This window comes from Falco biarmicus, chromosome 7 (assembly GCF_023638135.1).
Source record: "Falco biarmicus isolate bFalBia1 chromosome 7, bFalBia1.pri, whole genome shotgun sequence".
Classification (NCBI taxonomy): Eukaryota; Metazoa; Chordata; class Aves; order Falconiformes; family Falconidae; genus Falco; species Falco biarmicus.
In genome coordinates this window covers 45,063,316-45,080,838 of record NC_079294.1, presented here as the reverse complement: position 1 = coordinate 45,080,838, position 17,523 = coordinate 45,063,316, and the positions used below count along the sequence as shown (strand labels likewise).

Genomic DNA, 17,523 nt, shown 5'->3' with positions numbered 1-17,523 from the left:
GCCCAAGCCATCAGACCACGCACTTCGCCTGACTTGTGCTCTGTGGACAGTGCCCTGCTGTGTCTTCACAACTCACTTGACCATTGCGAGGTGATAAAAGCTGGCCGGCGTAGACAGGCCCATGTGCACACTGCAGCATTGGTGTGCAGTGCTCTCCAAGGGTCCAAGGCAGCCCCCTCGCTGGGGAAAGGCTCCAGCTGCCTCGCTTGAGCAGGAGATCAGGTCATGGCCCCGGTGAACTGCAAACCCACCAGCTGCACAGGGCTTCTCTGCACTCGAAAACATAGAGGTTTGTGTACAGAGCATCATTGCAAACCTTCAGAACAAAAGCCAGCAGCTCACCAAGAAGCTCTGTGTGGGTATCACCAGCAGTGACTATCTGGGAAATATCAGTTATTTCCAGCCAGAGGGCTGAAGGCAGCTATTACCGTCCTGCTTGTCATCAAGCTCCTTCAGTGCAAAAAGACTGCAGTAGCCGCATGTTCCTAATGGTCTTCATTTTGATGAGGTAAAAGAAAACTGATCTTTCTCTTATTTCTCTCAGGCCCATAGGAAGCTGAGCTCAGTGCAGGAGCAGCTTTTGCTTCTTTACTTATGAGTAATTCAAGTTTGAACTCAGTTTTCAAAACACATGTCTCACTAGCTAGGAGCTGCTAGACTCTAGTTATTCTTAGCCCGTAAGTCACTGTGATAAGAAGCTAAATGAAAGTGATTCCCAACAAAAAACATACTGAAGTGAAAATATTTATCATACTGCTTCTGGAAATGAAGAAAGGCTCTTCATTTTCAGGGCGAAAAACACACTATTTCTGTAAGAAACCACTTCGAGGTTGAGGTTTACTCATCTGGACTTCCTGGAGTGAAAATAATTGCAAGGTGTTTGTAAGGGGCCCTGCCTCCCTCCTCCCATCCGGGATCTCATCTACAAGTTTGATGGGGAATTCACAGACCAAGAAGAGCAGCTGCACCAGACACACGGGTTCCCAACCCAAGGGAGCTGCCACGGTACAATACTGCCCATGGATGCACTGCATCTGCGGGGAGGGGATGGTAAGAAGTCAAATGAGTAAATCCCATGCCCAACATGTGAGATTGGACAAATGTGCTGTTCTGACTTGGTGGTGTCTTACACCAGCGTAACTACTTCTAGTAGGGTGAGCTCAGCACAGAAACAAACCCTTTTCTGGCAGAGCTTTTGATGCAGGTAAATGTGAGCTACCCATTCCCCATTCATTTACAGCTCTGTTCACCGAGCTGGAAAATAGAGCACAGCACCTACACACCTCCCCAGCTTTTGTCTTACAAATTTGTTAGATAATGTCAAGCTGAAGCTTTTGGGCTTGTCTTTTTAAAAGCTGATGACAGATTTAAAGACCAGTTTTCCTAAGCCCTGCACAGATTTCTTAATAAATAAAACTGAAGTGAGCATAACAAAAGATATCTCTCCCTGTACATCTCACACTGCTTGCCTCCTTCGAGCATCACAGCAATACTTGGATACATGAATATTCATTCAGGCAGTCCACAGCAGCTTTCAGCAGCACTGCCAGGATCTGGTCCGACTGCCTACAGGATGGCCTTTGGGATTCAGATCTTCCTCTGCTCTGGGGAGGAGTTACGGGTCTGTGGCCAAGCACAGCCAACACTGCTGTGATTTGTGGGATCTGCGCCCTGCTGCCAGGAGCCGTGACATGGACTGCTCATCCTTAAGATTTGGCAGCCTGAAATGACCCAGGCTTAGCGTTTGCTCCAGCCACACCGAGAAGTCCTGTTGGGGGAAGCGGGCCCCAGAGCTACCAGCCCCGCTGCAGCCCTTCAGCAGGCATGGTTCCTCTGAAACCTGTGTGAGACCCCAGTGCAGAAAGGCGACGCTGGAAATGCCTTGCCAGCTTTCCCTCTCGCGCCAGCTTCTGCCACTGGTGCGCCAAGGGGCAAAGCTCCCCCGGCCGCTGCAGCCACACTTCTCCCTCCTCTTTACACCGGCTTCAGGTCCCCTCTGGTCGCTGTCTGCCAGACACTCAGGAGACACAGAGCACTTGAAAATTTTACAAAGAACAGATCAGGAGGGCTGGGCCCACAGGTCGCCATCGCATCTGCAATGAGTTTCTCTGGGCACACATGTGCCAGCGCTGCTTTGGCTTTGCAGCTGCTGACGAAAGCCCACTGCAATGACCTGTCCTTCATGCTGAGCCTGGCTTTGCAGGGAGAGGACTGGTTTGTCCAGCCTGGAGCAATTCTCTGCACACCACCAAGGCCACAAACATGATTTTCTCTGATCATCAAAACAGTCAGGCACAGGGCAAGGCAACATAATATGAATGAAACAAGCATGAGGCAGCCCAGACTGCTAACAGCAGGGAAACAAGAGCTAGACAGTGACTTGAAGGCTTGCAACCAAGCGAGGGGTAGAACATATCCTGCCCTACCCTAATATAGCTCTTGCAAGCCTTATGACTCAGTGGTTCACCATGTATCACCACTCCCTCCCTGGTTTCCTCCTGCAACCAAAAGAAGCATTTACTGCTGGCCCACAGCAATGTTAAGTAACAGCCTTTGCCATGCTGGTGGCTGCCTGGCCCCATAAACATGGGGTGGAGATGTGGCATATTCCCCCTGCAGCCCACCTAGCTGCAGGAGGGGACACGTCAGTCCATACACGGCCGAGAACACAGGAGGCAGGTCCCTTGAGTAGGCTCCAGGGCTAAGCACGCTGCTTTCTGAGGTTAGCACAAACCCCTGGGGCTCAGTGCAGCTGTTACATGGCTGGAATGAGGGAAGGGACTATTATGAAAGCAGAAGCTCAAACCAGTGAGATGCAGAAAGCTGTTGGTCCTCCTTACCCCATCCTACCGTTAACCCCAGAGCCTCTGCCCCAGCTCTGCCATTCAGATCTTAATCAAATTCAACTCAAAATTAGTCTTTCTTCAAGCAGTTTTCTGATGAGTAACCAAGTCACATCAGTGGCTGAGTCATAAGAAGCAAACCTTTGTGCAGTGAGAGCAAGCTATGGAAACTCCCTGTCACATCAGCTTTGTGACTGCCGTCTTCAGATATTTCCAAAAAGGCAGCTTCTCTGTACCACAGTTAACTCAAAAGCTGTCAGTGGCAGGGGATAAATGTTTTGAAAATGTTAGCAAATGATTAAATGCTACCTTAATTGCAAAGAACAAAAGCAGAACTGCACAGAGGGAGGCAGGCTGGTTTGCCTTGTCCCGTGGTACATAATCCCGTGGGGACAGAGGTCTGAGTGCTCTTGCAGACCCTGTTGCCATCGTCCTCTGTCACCTTGGAAGAGTCAGTGTCAAGGTCTAGCACCAATCTGAAGGTCAGTCTTTAAAAGAAGTCTGACGCTTGGTTTACTGAGCTCTTTACAGCTCAGGGGGAAAAGGCAAGAACACTTACGGGGGGACCACGTATGCCCCACGTGTGGTATGGGACCATAATCCTGCCTTTGACAGCAGTGAACACTTAGGCAATAAGGACATGGCATGCTAATCCTAATACTTTTCTAATCCATGTGCAGTTTATGGGCTTTCTGGTCCACAGTTTGTGTTGGATCTTTATGATTAATAGCCTGAATGGACCTTTCTGCCCTGAATTTCTCTAACCACTTTTTAAAGCCCTTTATTCTTCAGCATCTACACCAGAACAGTGAGATCTACATTTTAATGTCAGGCTGTGTAAAGCAGGACTTTCTTTTCTTTGCTTAAAAACTGCAATACTGAAAAAAAAATGAGTCCATTTTATGAGCCCAGGTTCTCATTTTGCAGAAAAAAGTGAATAATTTTGTTCTCCATTCACCTTCATTGCACTTAACGACATTGCAGCCTCAACCACAGACCCTTTCAATCACCCCTCTTCCTTGTCAGCAAAAAGTCTTCTCATGAGAAGTGGTTCTACTCCCTTTACCATTCCCATTGCCCTTCTCCACATCCTTTCTGCTTCAGCTTGTTTTTATTTCTTTCAGCAAGGAAGTTAAGAACTGCATGCACTGCTCTGGGTGTGCAGCATCCTAGCCGTGAGTGCAAAACATTTCTAGAGTAGCTTATTATGTTTTCTCTTTTGTGCTCTTTTCCTGTTTGAACAATACCTAACAACTGATTTGCTGTTTTCTTTCTGCTGAGCATTGAGTTGACATTTTCATAGGGTTATACATGATGAGTCTAAGCTCTTCTTTCCGAGTGGCAATAGCTAATTTTAGACCTCACCACTGCGCGTGGTTAGGGTTGGTTTGTTTTCCTTAAGTACATGAATTGCATCTGCTGTTCTACCATTCAGCCAATAACCATTATGAGATCCTTCTGTTAATCTTTACTGTCAGTTTTCTCAGTAAACTCTGTATCATCAGGAACTGCTGTCAATTTCTTATTCACTTCTCTTCCAGATCACTTCTGAATACACAGAAAAGCAACCCAAGATAAATCACTGTAGCGGTCTATTAGTCCCTTCCTTCCCAGCTGTGAAAACTTTTTCCTTCATACGTTTTAACCAGCCATCAGTCCATGGAAATGGCTTCCTTTTATAGGTTGATTGATTGTTCCTTTTATATTTACCCCTTTGACCACTGATTTAATCCTCTGTTATTTTTTTCCACCAATTTTCCAAGGACAGCCTGAAGTTTCCCGTATATTTTTTGTAGACTTTTCTAGATCCCCATCCTAAGGGACTTTGCTGTTGAGCTCTTCAGAAAATCTGCCCGTTCATCGCCATGTGTCTTCACAATGTTTGAGGAATGTAAAGAGTAAATACTAAAACCAAAAAAGTAAATTTACAGGAATGTCACAAAGCCTCAGAGTAAATGCTGATGGTACTCAAATGTTTATGTATTTAGAGGCAAAGCCATGTATTGAGTCATACACGTCACCAGCTCCTTTGCTGGAACAGATCTCCGTGCTCTCGGACTGAACACTGAAACGTACACAAAGATTTTGATGTTAATAGAAAATGTTTATGTGTTATTATGCCATGTGACACGGTGCCATAGGAGACAAGTCATTCATGCCAAGCTCTGACAACGGCCACTGCAAAAACTCTTGCCTAATGCTAATCAATGAACTGAAGGTGATCAAAATGCCCAAATAAAAATTGCTTCACCCAATAAAACAAATGATGATTTAGCAAGAGTCTCACTCTGGTTGCTTTGCTCTCCAGGTACAGTCAATTATGCAACAAAGGTTGAAAAGTTTGCGTTGTACACACACACTGCATCTTAAGCAGATGATCTCCAGTACAGCAACCCAAACATTCTTTGCATTATGAGCATAACACAAAATGAACTGCACAAACATGTTACATCCCCACAGAACTTTGGGGGCAACTTACAAAAACTATCGCTAATCTGCATACTACCACTGCTTTACATGCTTGAGCAAGTGCCGTTATTCTATTGTTGGAGTATCTCGGGCATCTAAGGATAGGCTTTAGAAGTTGTACCTTCCTCCTTTCTACACAAGGAACAGAAGTGCAGGGAGTTAGTCTGTATAATTACCATAGCATGGGCCTCAAGCTACCTGTAAGGCCCAAGTTCTTCTTGGGCTGCTTGTTTGTTGGCCCTGACTTCAGCCAAGAAAAGGTATTTAAGAGAAACAGAGCTTACAGGGATAGGAGAGAGAAGCGATGAACCAGTTTGGCATCAATAAAGCATTTTTCTCTAAAATGGTGGCAAAAATGTTTTCTGGCTTTGTTACTGGGCTTGAAATTGAGACCCTTTGGCCTCATAGCAAGATGTACTTAGCTTGGCCAGGAGAAGACAGAGACACAAAATAAGCATTTCCTTACAACCAGAACGGTAATGGGAAACAGGCTGACTATTTCCTCACAGTGGATCCAACCATGGCCCTATTATTTGCGGTCAAGCATGATGTATGCATGTACAACCGCCAAATTATCAAATATTCCAAGCTATTGTTGAGCAGAGATTATGGGGTCAGCCTTTGTTCTGCTGCATGCCCCAGCTGTGAAAGAGAGCCTTTGTAAAGGCAAATGGCCTGCTGTTTGTGTCACTTTCCCTCCCCAAAATGAATTCTGCATTTCTCCCAAAGACACACACTAGGTCTAAGTCTTGCTCTCACAAAGGGACTCTGTCTGGGTGCCTTTGCTCAGAACACAGGTTTTGTTTATCAAAACTGCTCATGAAATTTGGTGCCATGTTGATAATTAACATGCAGAACATGCTGCCTCTCAGCAAGCTAGGACAGTGGAAATGGTGATCCTAAAGGAGAAGGAACCACGCCTTTCCCCACCATGGTACTTCCATCCTCCCACCAGCTCAGGCAACCTGGCTAGGTCAGTGCTGGTTTAGCACCAAGCTGTCTTTAGAAACAAAACCCCCCATGCTTTGCTCAAAACAAAGACCTTCTGGGGAAGCAGTGAGACAGCCTTTTGCAGATATCATACCTTTTTAATCAGTCTTTTGATAAGTCGCTTAGCTAGGACTGTTGCAGACATGGTTTCAAAGAATGGATAGTGAACCAGGCTTTGCAGATGTGAAGGGCTACCTCCACCTATGAGGAGCAGGCTGGAAAAAAGCTCAAAAACATAAGACCAGCTGTATGGGGCCACACCAGTCTCCATCCAGCTAGCCTTCAAAGCACTTACATTCAATCTCTGTAAGTGGTCGAACCAGATGCCTCGCAGTTGCTAGTGCAAAGAAGAGCAGATAACGATACCCACCCCTAACACATCCTCAGCCTCTAGCATTTTGCAGCTTAGGGACTTCCAGAGCCAGAAGTGTCATCTTAATAGCCCTCAGTCTATTTTTCTTCCATGATTTGGTCTTCAATGATTTTTAATAGCCACAAAATCCTGCAGCAGGGAGTTTCACAACTTATGTCACATTATGTGAGGAATCATCTCTTGTTATATGCCTTGAACATTTCTTCTACTAGTTTTTTTCTGAGGTTCTAATTCTTTTGCTGGAGAAGACACTAAATAGCTGGACTGTGTTTGCTGGATCCAGCCACAGTGCCCTACAACTTGTAGGGCCCAAGCTTTTGCAAAAATCCTTTCCCAGAGATGTAACATTATTTTTGCTGTATCTGCATCTCTAGTATTCTGGTGAGGGCAAAGAGATAGGAGTTGTGTCATCAATGTAGTAAATTGGCTACACTTAGTCCCTGTAACACACATCTTAAGCTGGTTGGTCCTTCTTCTTGTGGCTGTGGATTGGTCATCCGAAGGGTGATGGAGGGAGTTTCCATTACAAGAGACAGACAAACCTACATAGCCCGTGAACTTTCACCTCCTATCTCAAAGTGTATGAAACACATCAGGCATACAGGATGCAGGGGAGAAAGGAAGCCACCAGTGAACCAAAATCAATGCACGAGATGTAGGCTGAGCCTAAGGTATCTGAGGAACAAGGAGGGAACCAAAGGAGGGGTGACCTATCCAAAAGCACCCCACCCCACATTGTGAGAGCAGCTGTCCTTGGTCACCACCCAAAATGGGAGGGCATAACTATATTTCACAGCCTTTCTTTACTCCTTCAGGCCACAGAAAGATGTTTGAATAAAAGGAAATGAGAATTTAGGACCAAACCCCTTTGTGGTCACTGAAACTGGTGTCTGCTGTTGCAGGCAAACCCCTATTCAATCACTTTTCATGAAGCAATGAAGCTCCCTTTTAACTTAGCCTAGGATTCTTGGCCTTTTATCTCCTGACAGAGATATCATTTTTCTGACCATTAAAAAACCTGTTCTCTTCTCCAGTGTAAATGTGTTCATTTCTCATTAACACCCATTTGTACTTGGGCCAGTACAGTTCACAGGCTTGAATACCTGGGGGGATCTTGCTCCTGCATAGCACTGACATCATTCCTGAAATACTCAGAGATGATCACATCCCCTCTCAACCCTCATTTTGTTATGCTATATCAGCCAAAGTGTTTTAATCTCATGCTGTAAACCACCACTAGCATTCCTTTTCTCAGCATCTGTTCCCCTTTAAATTCACCATTCTGGGAATTATCGAGAATTACACACAGCATTTCAAAGGATGCTCCTGGTTGAATTATTGGCAATGGGGACCTGAACTCCAGCAAGATGGACTTAAAAGCGGGCAGCTTTCCCACCAGAGCTAGAAACATTTCCAAGCTCTGGCAGACATAGAAATCTTTACCCCATCTGGATAAGAGACAGAGGCAGGGAGCCATGCATTACCTGCACCCCCAGTTTGGCTGAGAGACGTATATCCCACCACCAAATGGGACACCTGGATGAATATTCTCTTGAGTTCATAGCTGGTTCCCTCATTCATGGCAAGTGACAACAAGCATGGCTTTGCCGTGTACCTGGAAGAGTACCAGGCAGGCTGAGGAACAGAGATTTACAGCAAAGCCAGAGCACTGAATCAGTACAAAATTATGTCCCGTTAGTCCATGCTTTGAATGTGCCTGAATAATCAGCGCCAGAACTACAGTGCTTTAAAAATCCATTACACAGGAAACACAGCCATTAATCCTAAACTGCAATTAGGAAGAAATCTGGGGGTGAGAGGAAGGAGACTTTAGCCTCTTCTTTAACTGCAATGGATGCTTGTTCTGGAAGCTTTTAACTTCTTTGAAATCATGTTTGCGATGCAATCGCTGTTGCTGGGGAAATAAACGTGATGGCACAGGAACAAAAAAATGCTCTCAAGTGGGGAGTAGGCAAGAGGAGCAGATGAGTCCTTATGAAACAAAGGACTCCCTTGCTCTCCAAGTGTTGTCTCTAACAAAACAAAATATGAGGCAGAGTGACTGAAAACATCTTAGAAAAAATGACTGTGCTTAGCTACATTATATAATAGGACATCAGTGAGTCTTTATCTAAACTACACAATCTGAGGCATTTCACCCATTCTATGTCTCTAGGCTTCATAAATGTTGGTTGGGTTTTTTTTATTTTCCTCCCGTTGCAACTACTGAAAATGTGTGTCTAAATCCTCATGTATGTATGCACCATCATTGCCTTACAAATACTAGATTGCTTCCCAGTGTTCTTAATCTTCTGTGGTGCAGGGAACACTAAAACACAAAGATTATTATGTTCTTGGTATTACAGATAATATCTTCGTCTTTGAGGCTCTTATCTCTCCCGGGGGGGCCCCTCCCTCAGGAAAATTCAACCACTGCCACTGCTTTGCAACTCAAAACCAAAAGCATTTTTCTTCTGTGTTCTGACCTTTGCTGTAAGCATTGCAAAGGGCTGAAGTGAAGAAACAAAAGACCAGGAATACTTCTGTGCAGTACATGCTCTTAAACCTCTAGCACTGCTGGAAATGAGTCCCGCTTTAATCTGAGCAGGGACAAACACAAAACCAGCTCTCGTCATCAGACCTTGGGACAACAATTCCTGCAGCTGTGCAGTAATGACATTCTCAGCTTGGCAGATCTCTTATCTAAAACTCAGCTGCTTGGTAGGAAGAGGAATCTCTGCACAAACGTTCACGTCTCTCAGACATTCACAAGCTCTGCTGCAGCCCTGCTCTCATGTCATAAGCCCCAAGTAAAGGTTCCAGTCCACCTGAGAGGCAGGGCACAACTGTAGGTAAAAATCTCAGAAATCTCATGTGGATCCCAGAACAGCAAGAAAAAAGAGACCAGAATTAAAAAACTTTGATCCAAATATTTGGCATTTAAACTAGATGATCGTTGTAGGTCCCTTTCAACTGAATTATTCTATGCTTTGCTATGCTATGCTATGCTGTGCTATGCTACTCTGTATTAGTGTAGGCAATGAGAAGCATACAAGCTAGGAGTGGTTTGGCAGTAGCTTGTTCCACTGAAAAAATTGCTTTTTAAGAGCTCAATTCAGCCAGGGCAACAATCTCCCCAAGCTTCAAGGCTGCATCTTCTAGCTGCAGTAGTGTTTCTTTCCACCCCTTTTACTGTGGGACCAAGCAACCAAGGACCAGCATCAGCGTGCTGTTGAACAAAGAGGCTTGCCATCAGATCTTTTGCCTGAACCAAGGCAAAAAAAAGTGGCTAGCTGTGGATTAGAAGAGAAAAAGTGGCTCATGATGTAACCAAAGAAGAATTTGGTCCATGGGGTGGATTTCTATTTACACATTTCTGATCTAATTGGTAGTGATAGCACCAAACAGAAACGGCAATTCAGGCAGACACTGAACAGCACCTCCAGTGATCACAGCCACTCCAGGCAGGCAGATGAAGAGCCCAGGGAGGGTTCAGCCTGCTTTTTGAGGATGCAAGGTTTCAAGGTGCAAAGCACACTGCAGATACAGGTCCAGGGAAGCAAATCAGCTCCTGTATCCCCTCGGCCACATCACATGCACATCCAGCTCTGGACACACATGCACAATGTGGCTTTATCCCAACAAAGGAGCATTTGTGTGTTCACTGTTCGCCCCCGCACTCATATCTGCTTCAGTCAAAAGGGATTTGGGTGAAAATGAGGGGTATTTACATAGAATTTCATTTTCTTTCCTTGCCTTGTCTTTGTTGAGCTTTGTTCCTCATTCCTACATGTTGATGAGAGCCTTTATAGCCCAGCAGTTATAATTTATCTTCCATAAGCAATTTTTAGGGCCATATGTACTGTCACCCTCATGTCCAGGTCAGAAAGCATGACTGACAAGTGTCAAGCATTGGGGTAAGGATGAGTAAAGCAGTGACACGCAGAAGGGGAAGAACTCCCTTGCTGTCTTTTATCGGCCCCAAGTACAAGGTCACAGTGAGCTGCAGGTCTCCTGCATGTAACACAGCTCCCGAGCCTCCCTGCTACCCCACAGTCCTATGGGTATGGCTGATAAAGGGATTTAAGGGTCCACTGGCCAGCTGCCCCAGCACACACAGCCACCACGGGGAAGAGAGGCCACAAACCTGATACTGAAAATGCCTGAAATGGGTTTATACGTGAGACAGCATGAGGGGAAGCCTCAGGGGTTGCATCACGGCCAGAAGCAAGGTGTCCTGCCTGCCTTCTGCACGGCCAGCCCTGCTCACGTGCCAGGGCTGCCCCAGCGTGGAAGGGGAACAGACCAAGGCAAAGAAGAAGAAAAATGCACTCGGGTAGGAAAGATTGGGGTTCCCTGTTCCCCATCACACACCCAAGTAAGAAAAACTTCCAGAGGAGGGGAAAAAGGCTAAAGCAAAAACAGCAGCAAAAAACAATTACTATCTCCTAAATAACAAATAGCCCTTTCAAGATCAGGCTTATATTCTCAGAGAAAGATTCCAGGGGACACATCCATTTTTCCTGCTATGTAGATTTGTAAAGCAAATTATGTACCCACCTAAGCACTGCACAAGATGCCACTTAGAAACATTTATTTTGGATAAAAGAACTGAGCCACGGTGGTTAACTGCCATCCCTGAGAGATGCAGTCCTCTTCCATTTCTCTCCTCTTCCACTAAAAACAGAGGAGCGTTTTATGAGCAAACGGTAAAACCTCAGGTCTCATTTTCCAATTTGAAGTCTCGGAGATGATCCGCACCGTGTTCTTACCCTATAACTATCCTCCTGTCTCCCGCAATCACACTCAGTGGTCTAAGCTCGGCTCTTCCCGGCTTGCAGCAGCCCTTTGCAAAACACTTTATCGTGATTTTGAGGTCAGCTGTCCCCCTCTCCCCTACCCATGGTTTTCCCTGTCGGGTTTTCTCGCTGGATGAGGAAGCCGAGTGGCTCTGCCTGAAAGCAGAGACGCCTATTGGAGACAGCACTCCTGACCCACAAAGGGAAAGAAACTTTCCCACCAAAGTCTCCCCGCTTGGCCGACAGCATTTAGCTTCACTCCAGTTTCACCGCGCACCCGTGGAGCCGAGGCTCCGTGCTCGGGGGGGAGGCGCCCCCCGCTCTTTCCCCAGCCGCTGAAGGCGAAGCGCGGCAGTGGCGGAGGCCGGGGCGCAGCGTCCCTGGGCTCTCTGCCCGCCCGGGCAGCCTGTCCCCAAGCTGTCGCGGTTCCCCGCTCGCCCCCAGCCCCCAACTGCAGCCCCAACTGCAGCCGGGGCGGGGGGCGGCGGGAGGCAGGGGGACCCGGGGGGGGGACCCGGGCGGGGGACCCGGGGGGGGCGACGAGGGGGGCGCAGCCCGCTGGGAGGGCTGGAGGCCGGGAGGGCAGCACGCCCGGGAGGGCCCTTGCTCCGGGGAGGCTCTGCCCGGACCGCTGCCCCGGCGAGCCCGGGGGAGGCACCGGAGCTGCCGCCCGGGATATCCCGGCAGGGCCCTGGCGGGGGCGGCGCGGCGGGACCCCTCACCGGGGGGGGAGAAACTTCGCCGGAGGGGCCGGTCTGGACCCCCCGCCCCGCCGCACCGCCCGCGCTCCGCCCCGAAACCGGGCGCGGCTCCGCGGTCGGGCAGAGCCCGGCGGCTGCGGGCTCCGGCGGAGGGTCCCTGCCCGCCGCACCGCGCCGCGCCGCCCCCCCCCGCCCGTCCGCCCGCCCGCAGGAGGCCGCCGCGGTAAGGCCGAGCGCCGCGGGGACGGGGGCGGGAGCGGGGTCCTGGCGGCCGGGAGAAGTTGGGCTGAATCGCCCCCCCTCCCGGGGGGCAGCCCGGCGGGGCATCCCCCCCCCCGGCCCTGCCCCGCTCCCAGCCGGGCTCGGGGAGGAAGGACCCCCGCCGGAGCCCGGGCGAGCGGCTCGGGGGCGCTGCTGGGCGCTGGCTGGACGGCGGGGGGCCGCAGGTCCCCGGCGGGGAGGGATGGTGGTGGTTGGGGACCCGGTCTGGGCTGCAGGTGTGACGGTAGATCGCACGGCTGGGACGTGGTCCCGGCGCCGGTTTGGCGGCACATGGACCGGTGGGGGTCGGTCCGGGCTGCAGATGCAACAGCGCAGCACGTAGGTGGGACGAGGTCCGGATCGCAGGCGCGGCGATGGAAGGTACAGGTGGGAGCTGGGCTGGGCTGCAGTTGCAAGGATGCCGTGTGCGGGCTGGATGTGGTTTGGATCGCAGGTGCAATACACAATGTATAGGTGCGACATGGTCCCCATGGCCAGCGCAGCGGTGCGACGTGTAGGTCCAGCGTGGTCCAGATTGCAGGTGTGACAGCGGGATGTGCAGGCGGCATATGGTCCTGCGGTGCCTGCGTGTGCCAGTGCACCCACTAACACATAGCGTAGGCTGCTGGGTCTGCTGCTAGCGCTGGGCCGCTTGCAGGCTTTTATTTTGAAAAATTCTGTTATCCAGTGGTTTTCAGACAAGGTTTCCCAAGTCCTGCCAGGGTTTACTTGCATACTTCTCTCGTGCCTCATCCTCCCTTTTGCTCAATAGCTCAGCAATGATGAAGTGGCCTCTTGCAACATCAGCACCCAGAGCTGAATTCCAGAGCTTGGGGGTGGGTAAGGAGTGCTCCGATACACTGATCTTAGGAAATAATACCCCAAAACAGTGTTCACGATCCTCTCGCCCCATACCAGATCGGCATTGTGAACTGTACATCGTTTTTCTCTGATTCCTAAGACTGAGGAATTTCACTGAGTAAACATGCTGCAGGCTGTGAAACATGTTAAGCTCCCTGGTACACTGCGAGGACTTCTGGCCTAAGTCAGTTAAAAAGAAAACTTGGGAGTCACCAGAGTAACAGTAAGGTTGCAATTGTCCTACTGAACTTGCTCAGAATTTGGGCTGTCTGGCCACTAATCTCATTTCTCTTCAACCCACTTAAGCTTGTCTTTCTACTACACAGAGGAGCAGTGGCTGCCAAAACTGGAGGGCAAGGGGGGATTGCAGGAACCTAAGAGGATATGTGATTTTTTTTTGGTCCTGTTATAAGTTAATAATCCCATTCTAGGCTGTCATCCAAGAATTTTGCTTCAAAAATGCGAGCAGTGTACAAGACCCATTGTGTAAAAGATAATCTAAATGTAGGACAGGAAGGGACCTGGCAGGTCAGCAGATCTAAGCACTGAATGATAGTATGCATGCGTTATTGCACACCGCTGTAGTTCATTTGTTCCCAGGCTCCCAGGAAGGGGACGTTTCAGAACTTTATTGAACTGATACTATAATTCCCACCCACCCCACCCTCACAATATATGGCTTTATCTTAATTTTTATTTGCACTATGATTGCTTAGTTCTCCCAGTCTGATGCTTTTCTCTCTTATCAGTCCAGAAATGAGAGTTACATGCTTTTCTGTTTGCTGTGCAATGCCAAACAAGCTAGAACTTGCTGTCTGCTTTCATGAAGCGGGCTCCAGCTTCTGCTGATCCCTGGCAGTCGTGCACTGGGCTTCTTGCTCTCTGACTTCCCCGTGGATGAGCGGGGCTGCAAGGTCCAGCTGGTGCCTCTTGTGCTTTGACACCCCACCCAAAAATAAATACCTCACCTGGTAGGTACTGCAATTAACCTTCTCCTCAGGCTCCTCCTGTCCTGTGATGGGGGTGGGAAACTGGGATTTTCATCTCCAGATGTCTGTCCGACTTTTGTGTTCTGCTGTCAGCTCTGATCTTATTCCAGCCTTCTTATTAATCCCATTTTTATTGTGTATCCCCATGTTCTGTGCTGGTGCGGTATTCTCCCAGTTTTCTCCCACTTGCTGTGTCATGAAAGGAGATGTTAAGTAGGATGGGGTCGCCTTCACTATCCGTAGTGACCCCTGCCAAACTCAGACTGACCCTTTCCGCGGGACTGGCTGTCCAATCCTTTCAGGTCTGTACCCTATTTATTACAAATAATCATTTTTTCTGTCTTAACTCCTGGTTTCACTGAGCTGCGTAGCAAGTGGCTGTGCTTCAAATGTGTTGGAAGCTGAACTCTACCCCTTTTTTGCGTGCCAGGTATGCCGGATAGGTTTCCCAGAGCAAATGACTAGAAAATTATTCTTATCAAAGCAAACAAAGTTGCATTTTGTCCTTCTTTCTCCCTCACCATTTTCTTCCATGTCTTCAATTATTTTTTTCCTGCAACAATTATTCTGTTGATGAGGGATTTTTAATCCCTCCATTGTACTGTAACCAGCCGTGAGTAGAAGATGGGCATAATTCAGCAGTGGGTAGCAATAGAATGCCATAGGTTAGGCAGCAAACAATAATCACAGAGCTGGAATAGTTGCAGGAACTTCAGACATACTCAATGTTCATATCTGAGCTCAGATTTAACTCCCAGTTGAATATCCTTGCTCTTAATATTTGCAATAAGGTCTATCAATAATGATTCAGAGGAAATACCACCTACAGATTCAACAAAGTCAACTCATAGGATCACACTGTGGCACTGAACAAACCCATCTCTGTTCAATGCAAAGTACTACAGTTTGTAGGTACAAACACATCACAAGAAGATATCCCTGTTCCAACAATTAACATTGTACATTGCTTTTTACCTAACTAGGTGAAAAACGGCTAAATATTTTGCAGAGCCTAGGCACAGCCCTGCTGCGTGATACCCCTGGTGTTCGGTGCAGGAGGGAGGCTCGAGAATAACTATGTGCTACTGGCCTAATATATTATAATCCCTTTGGTATTATCCACCGAACTCCAATTTATTCTGGTGTTTCTCAGCATTGCATGGGCAGCAGTTTACCATACAGTGCTTGTAAGCGTTGTGCTGCAGAGGCTGCCTTCATCTCCCAGTAGCCAGAAAAAGCACTGAGAGAGCACCAAGCAAACCATCTGTATCTTAATTATACAGAGAGCTCTTGTGTCCCGTGCTGTCAACCAAGTTGCTAAGACCAAATTGGGAAAGGAAAAAAGTGACATCGAATTCTGAGCCTTGGCTTTCACCTTCTAATGGAGGGCAGTATCTTGGTAGGTCTGCTGTGAGGTTGTCACAGTATTCCAGTTGTTCCAGTTCTGCGGATGTGCTCTATGAACTGGAGCGAAACGCAAAACGGGAGCGCTTCAAAAAAGGATTCTCAACATTTGTGTGGCTTCTCAGGGCCACTCAGGTTCCTCATTAAGGGCAAGTATCATCTGGTTCCTTTTTCCTAGGAAAAAAGTAAGTAGTGAGCAACAGCCAGGCCTTATGATTGCTACCAGATATTGTCAGTGGTAGCTGAGGAGCCAATTTTATGGAACTGAATGTGGAAACAAATAGGAGGAGGGTGTGTGGGGTTCACGAGCCCCTGAGTCATAGCTTGGCATCTACAAGAGTGGCTGCAATTAAAAGTAAGTGGTTGTACGATGTGGCAGGTGAACATTTGTTGCCGTTTTGTCAACCTAGCCTTTCATATCTGTGGAAAACATCAGGAGAGAATCTAACAGCCTGATGTTTTTCTATTTGATGTGATGAACAGGTATCGTTCACAGATTCAGCTGTTTCTTCTAGACTGATACCCGAGCTGACATTTCAAAGTGCTGGGAATACTGAAGTCACAGATCAATGAAAATCTTAAGCAAGCAGTAGTGTTTGCAAAAGGCTTTGTAGCATTTGATGATGTATTTCAAGGTGCTCTGAGAAATCTACTGAGCTGATAAAGGAGACCCAGCAAAGCCAGAAGGAGGGCTGAGAGCCAGTCGATGAAGTCCTCATCCCTGCATCGGAGTCACTCAGCTGATTTCCAAATGTTTAAATATCCTAAAAGTAGTGGCTCACTTCAGAAGGGATATTGCTGCGGCACTATATCCAGTAAAAAAAAGTAAAGGCGAAGGAAGAGCTGCCAAATTTTAAACTTGGTGGGGCACAATGTTGAACTTGGCACAGCTATAGCAGGTATCACCAGGTGGTGCTACTTTGCATGGAGTTCCTGTGTGTGTCTCTTACCAGGACCATTATTTTGCCTCAGCTGAGGTGTATATGGTATTAATTTGGGGGAATGTTTAAGGGCAGAGGAGGAATTTCCTCTTTGTATTGCTGCTCCATCAGAGACAGTTGGGCAGGTGTCCTCGATCGATCCATCCTTGGTGCTGGGAGGACTTTCCCAAAAGGGACATGAGTGGAACTCCGGTTGATAGCTTGTGTAGCTGCTCACAGAGCACCCACAGGTTCAGTAACACAGAATCTCCCCAGATCCAACTTGCAAAGCCTGCTGTTGCTTCTGCTCCTCCCAAGCTGATGGTTAATGCTGACGCAGGACAGCACTAATGGCAGCAGGCCACCTCGGCACTGTGTGGGTCTCCACTTTTCCAGCTGGAAAAGCTGAGTCACGTTTTAACAAGCGAGGACAGCAGAGGAATTTGGAGATCATTCCAGGAAAGTGTGGGAAAGGAGGCACACTGCAACTATAAAACCTCTAAATGTAGTTGTAGTTTAAAATGGAAAATGTTGGTGATACTGCCCAGGTGGAGGTCAGATGAAGTTGGAGACCCGCAGGTCTGCTCCACTTTCCACCTGCCCTGCAGCAAGCCTGGCCACAGGGAGTCATGGCTGCCTGCCCCTCCTCGTGTTCCCCCCCCAGGTGCCAGCCCTGTCCCTGTCCCGGGGGTGCACAGTGAGCTCATCCCTTGCTGGAGACACAGCCCTCCCCAGCCTGCCCGGGTGGGTGGTGAGGATGAGGGGAGAGCCCCTTTCCTCTCTCCGAATCAATGAATGAGGATGGCGGGATCATTTCTATTTATTTATTTATAAATGGGGTGAGCAGCTATGTTTGTGTCAGTGTAGCTAAGGAATAACTTTGTTACCCTCCACTCTGTCAGTTAAATTGTAT

General features: G+C 48.0%; 1 protein-coding gene across 2 annotated transcripts in view; it reads left to right on the top strand.

Moving 5' to 3' along the window:
- Window positions 1-12,718: 12,718 nt before the first annotated feature.
- LOC130152362 (inverted formin-2-like) overlaps window positions 12,719-17,523 on the top strand; it is a 31,687-nt gene continuing 26,882 nt past the window's right edge. Inside the window, exon 1 of one of the 2 annotated variants that reach the window (XM_056345815.1) lies at window positions 12,719-12,817. In XM_056345815.1, the coding sequence (XP_056201790.1) occupies window positions 12,728-12,817 (90 nt within the window). In that variant the 5' untranslated portion in view covers window positions 12,719-12,727. The remainder of the gene's footprint in view (window positions 12,818-17,523) is intronic. The other variant, XM_056345814.1, reaches the window with a different exon arrangement.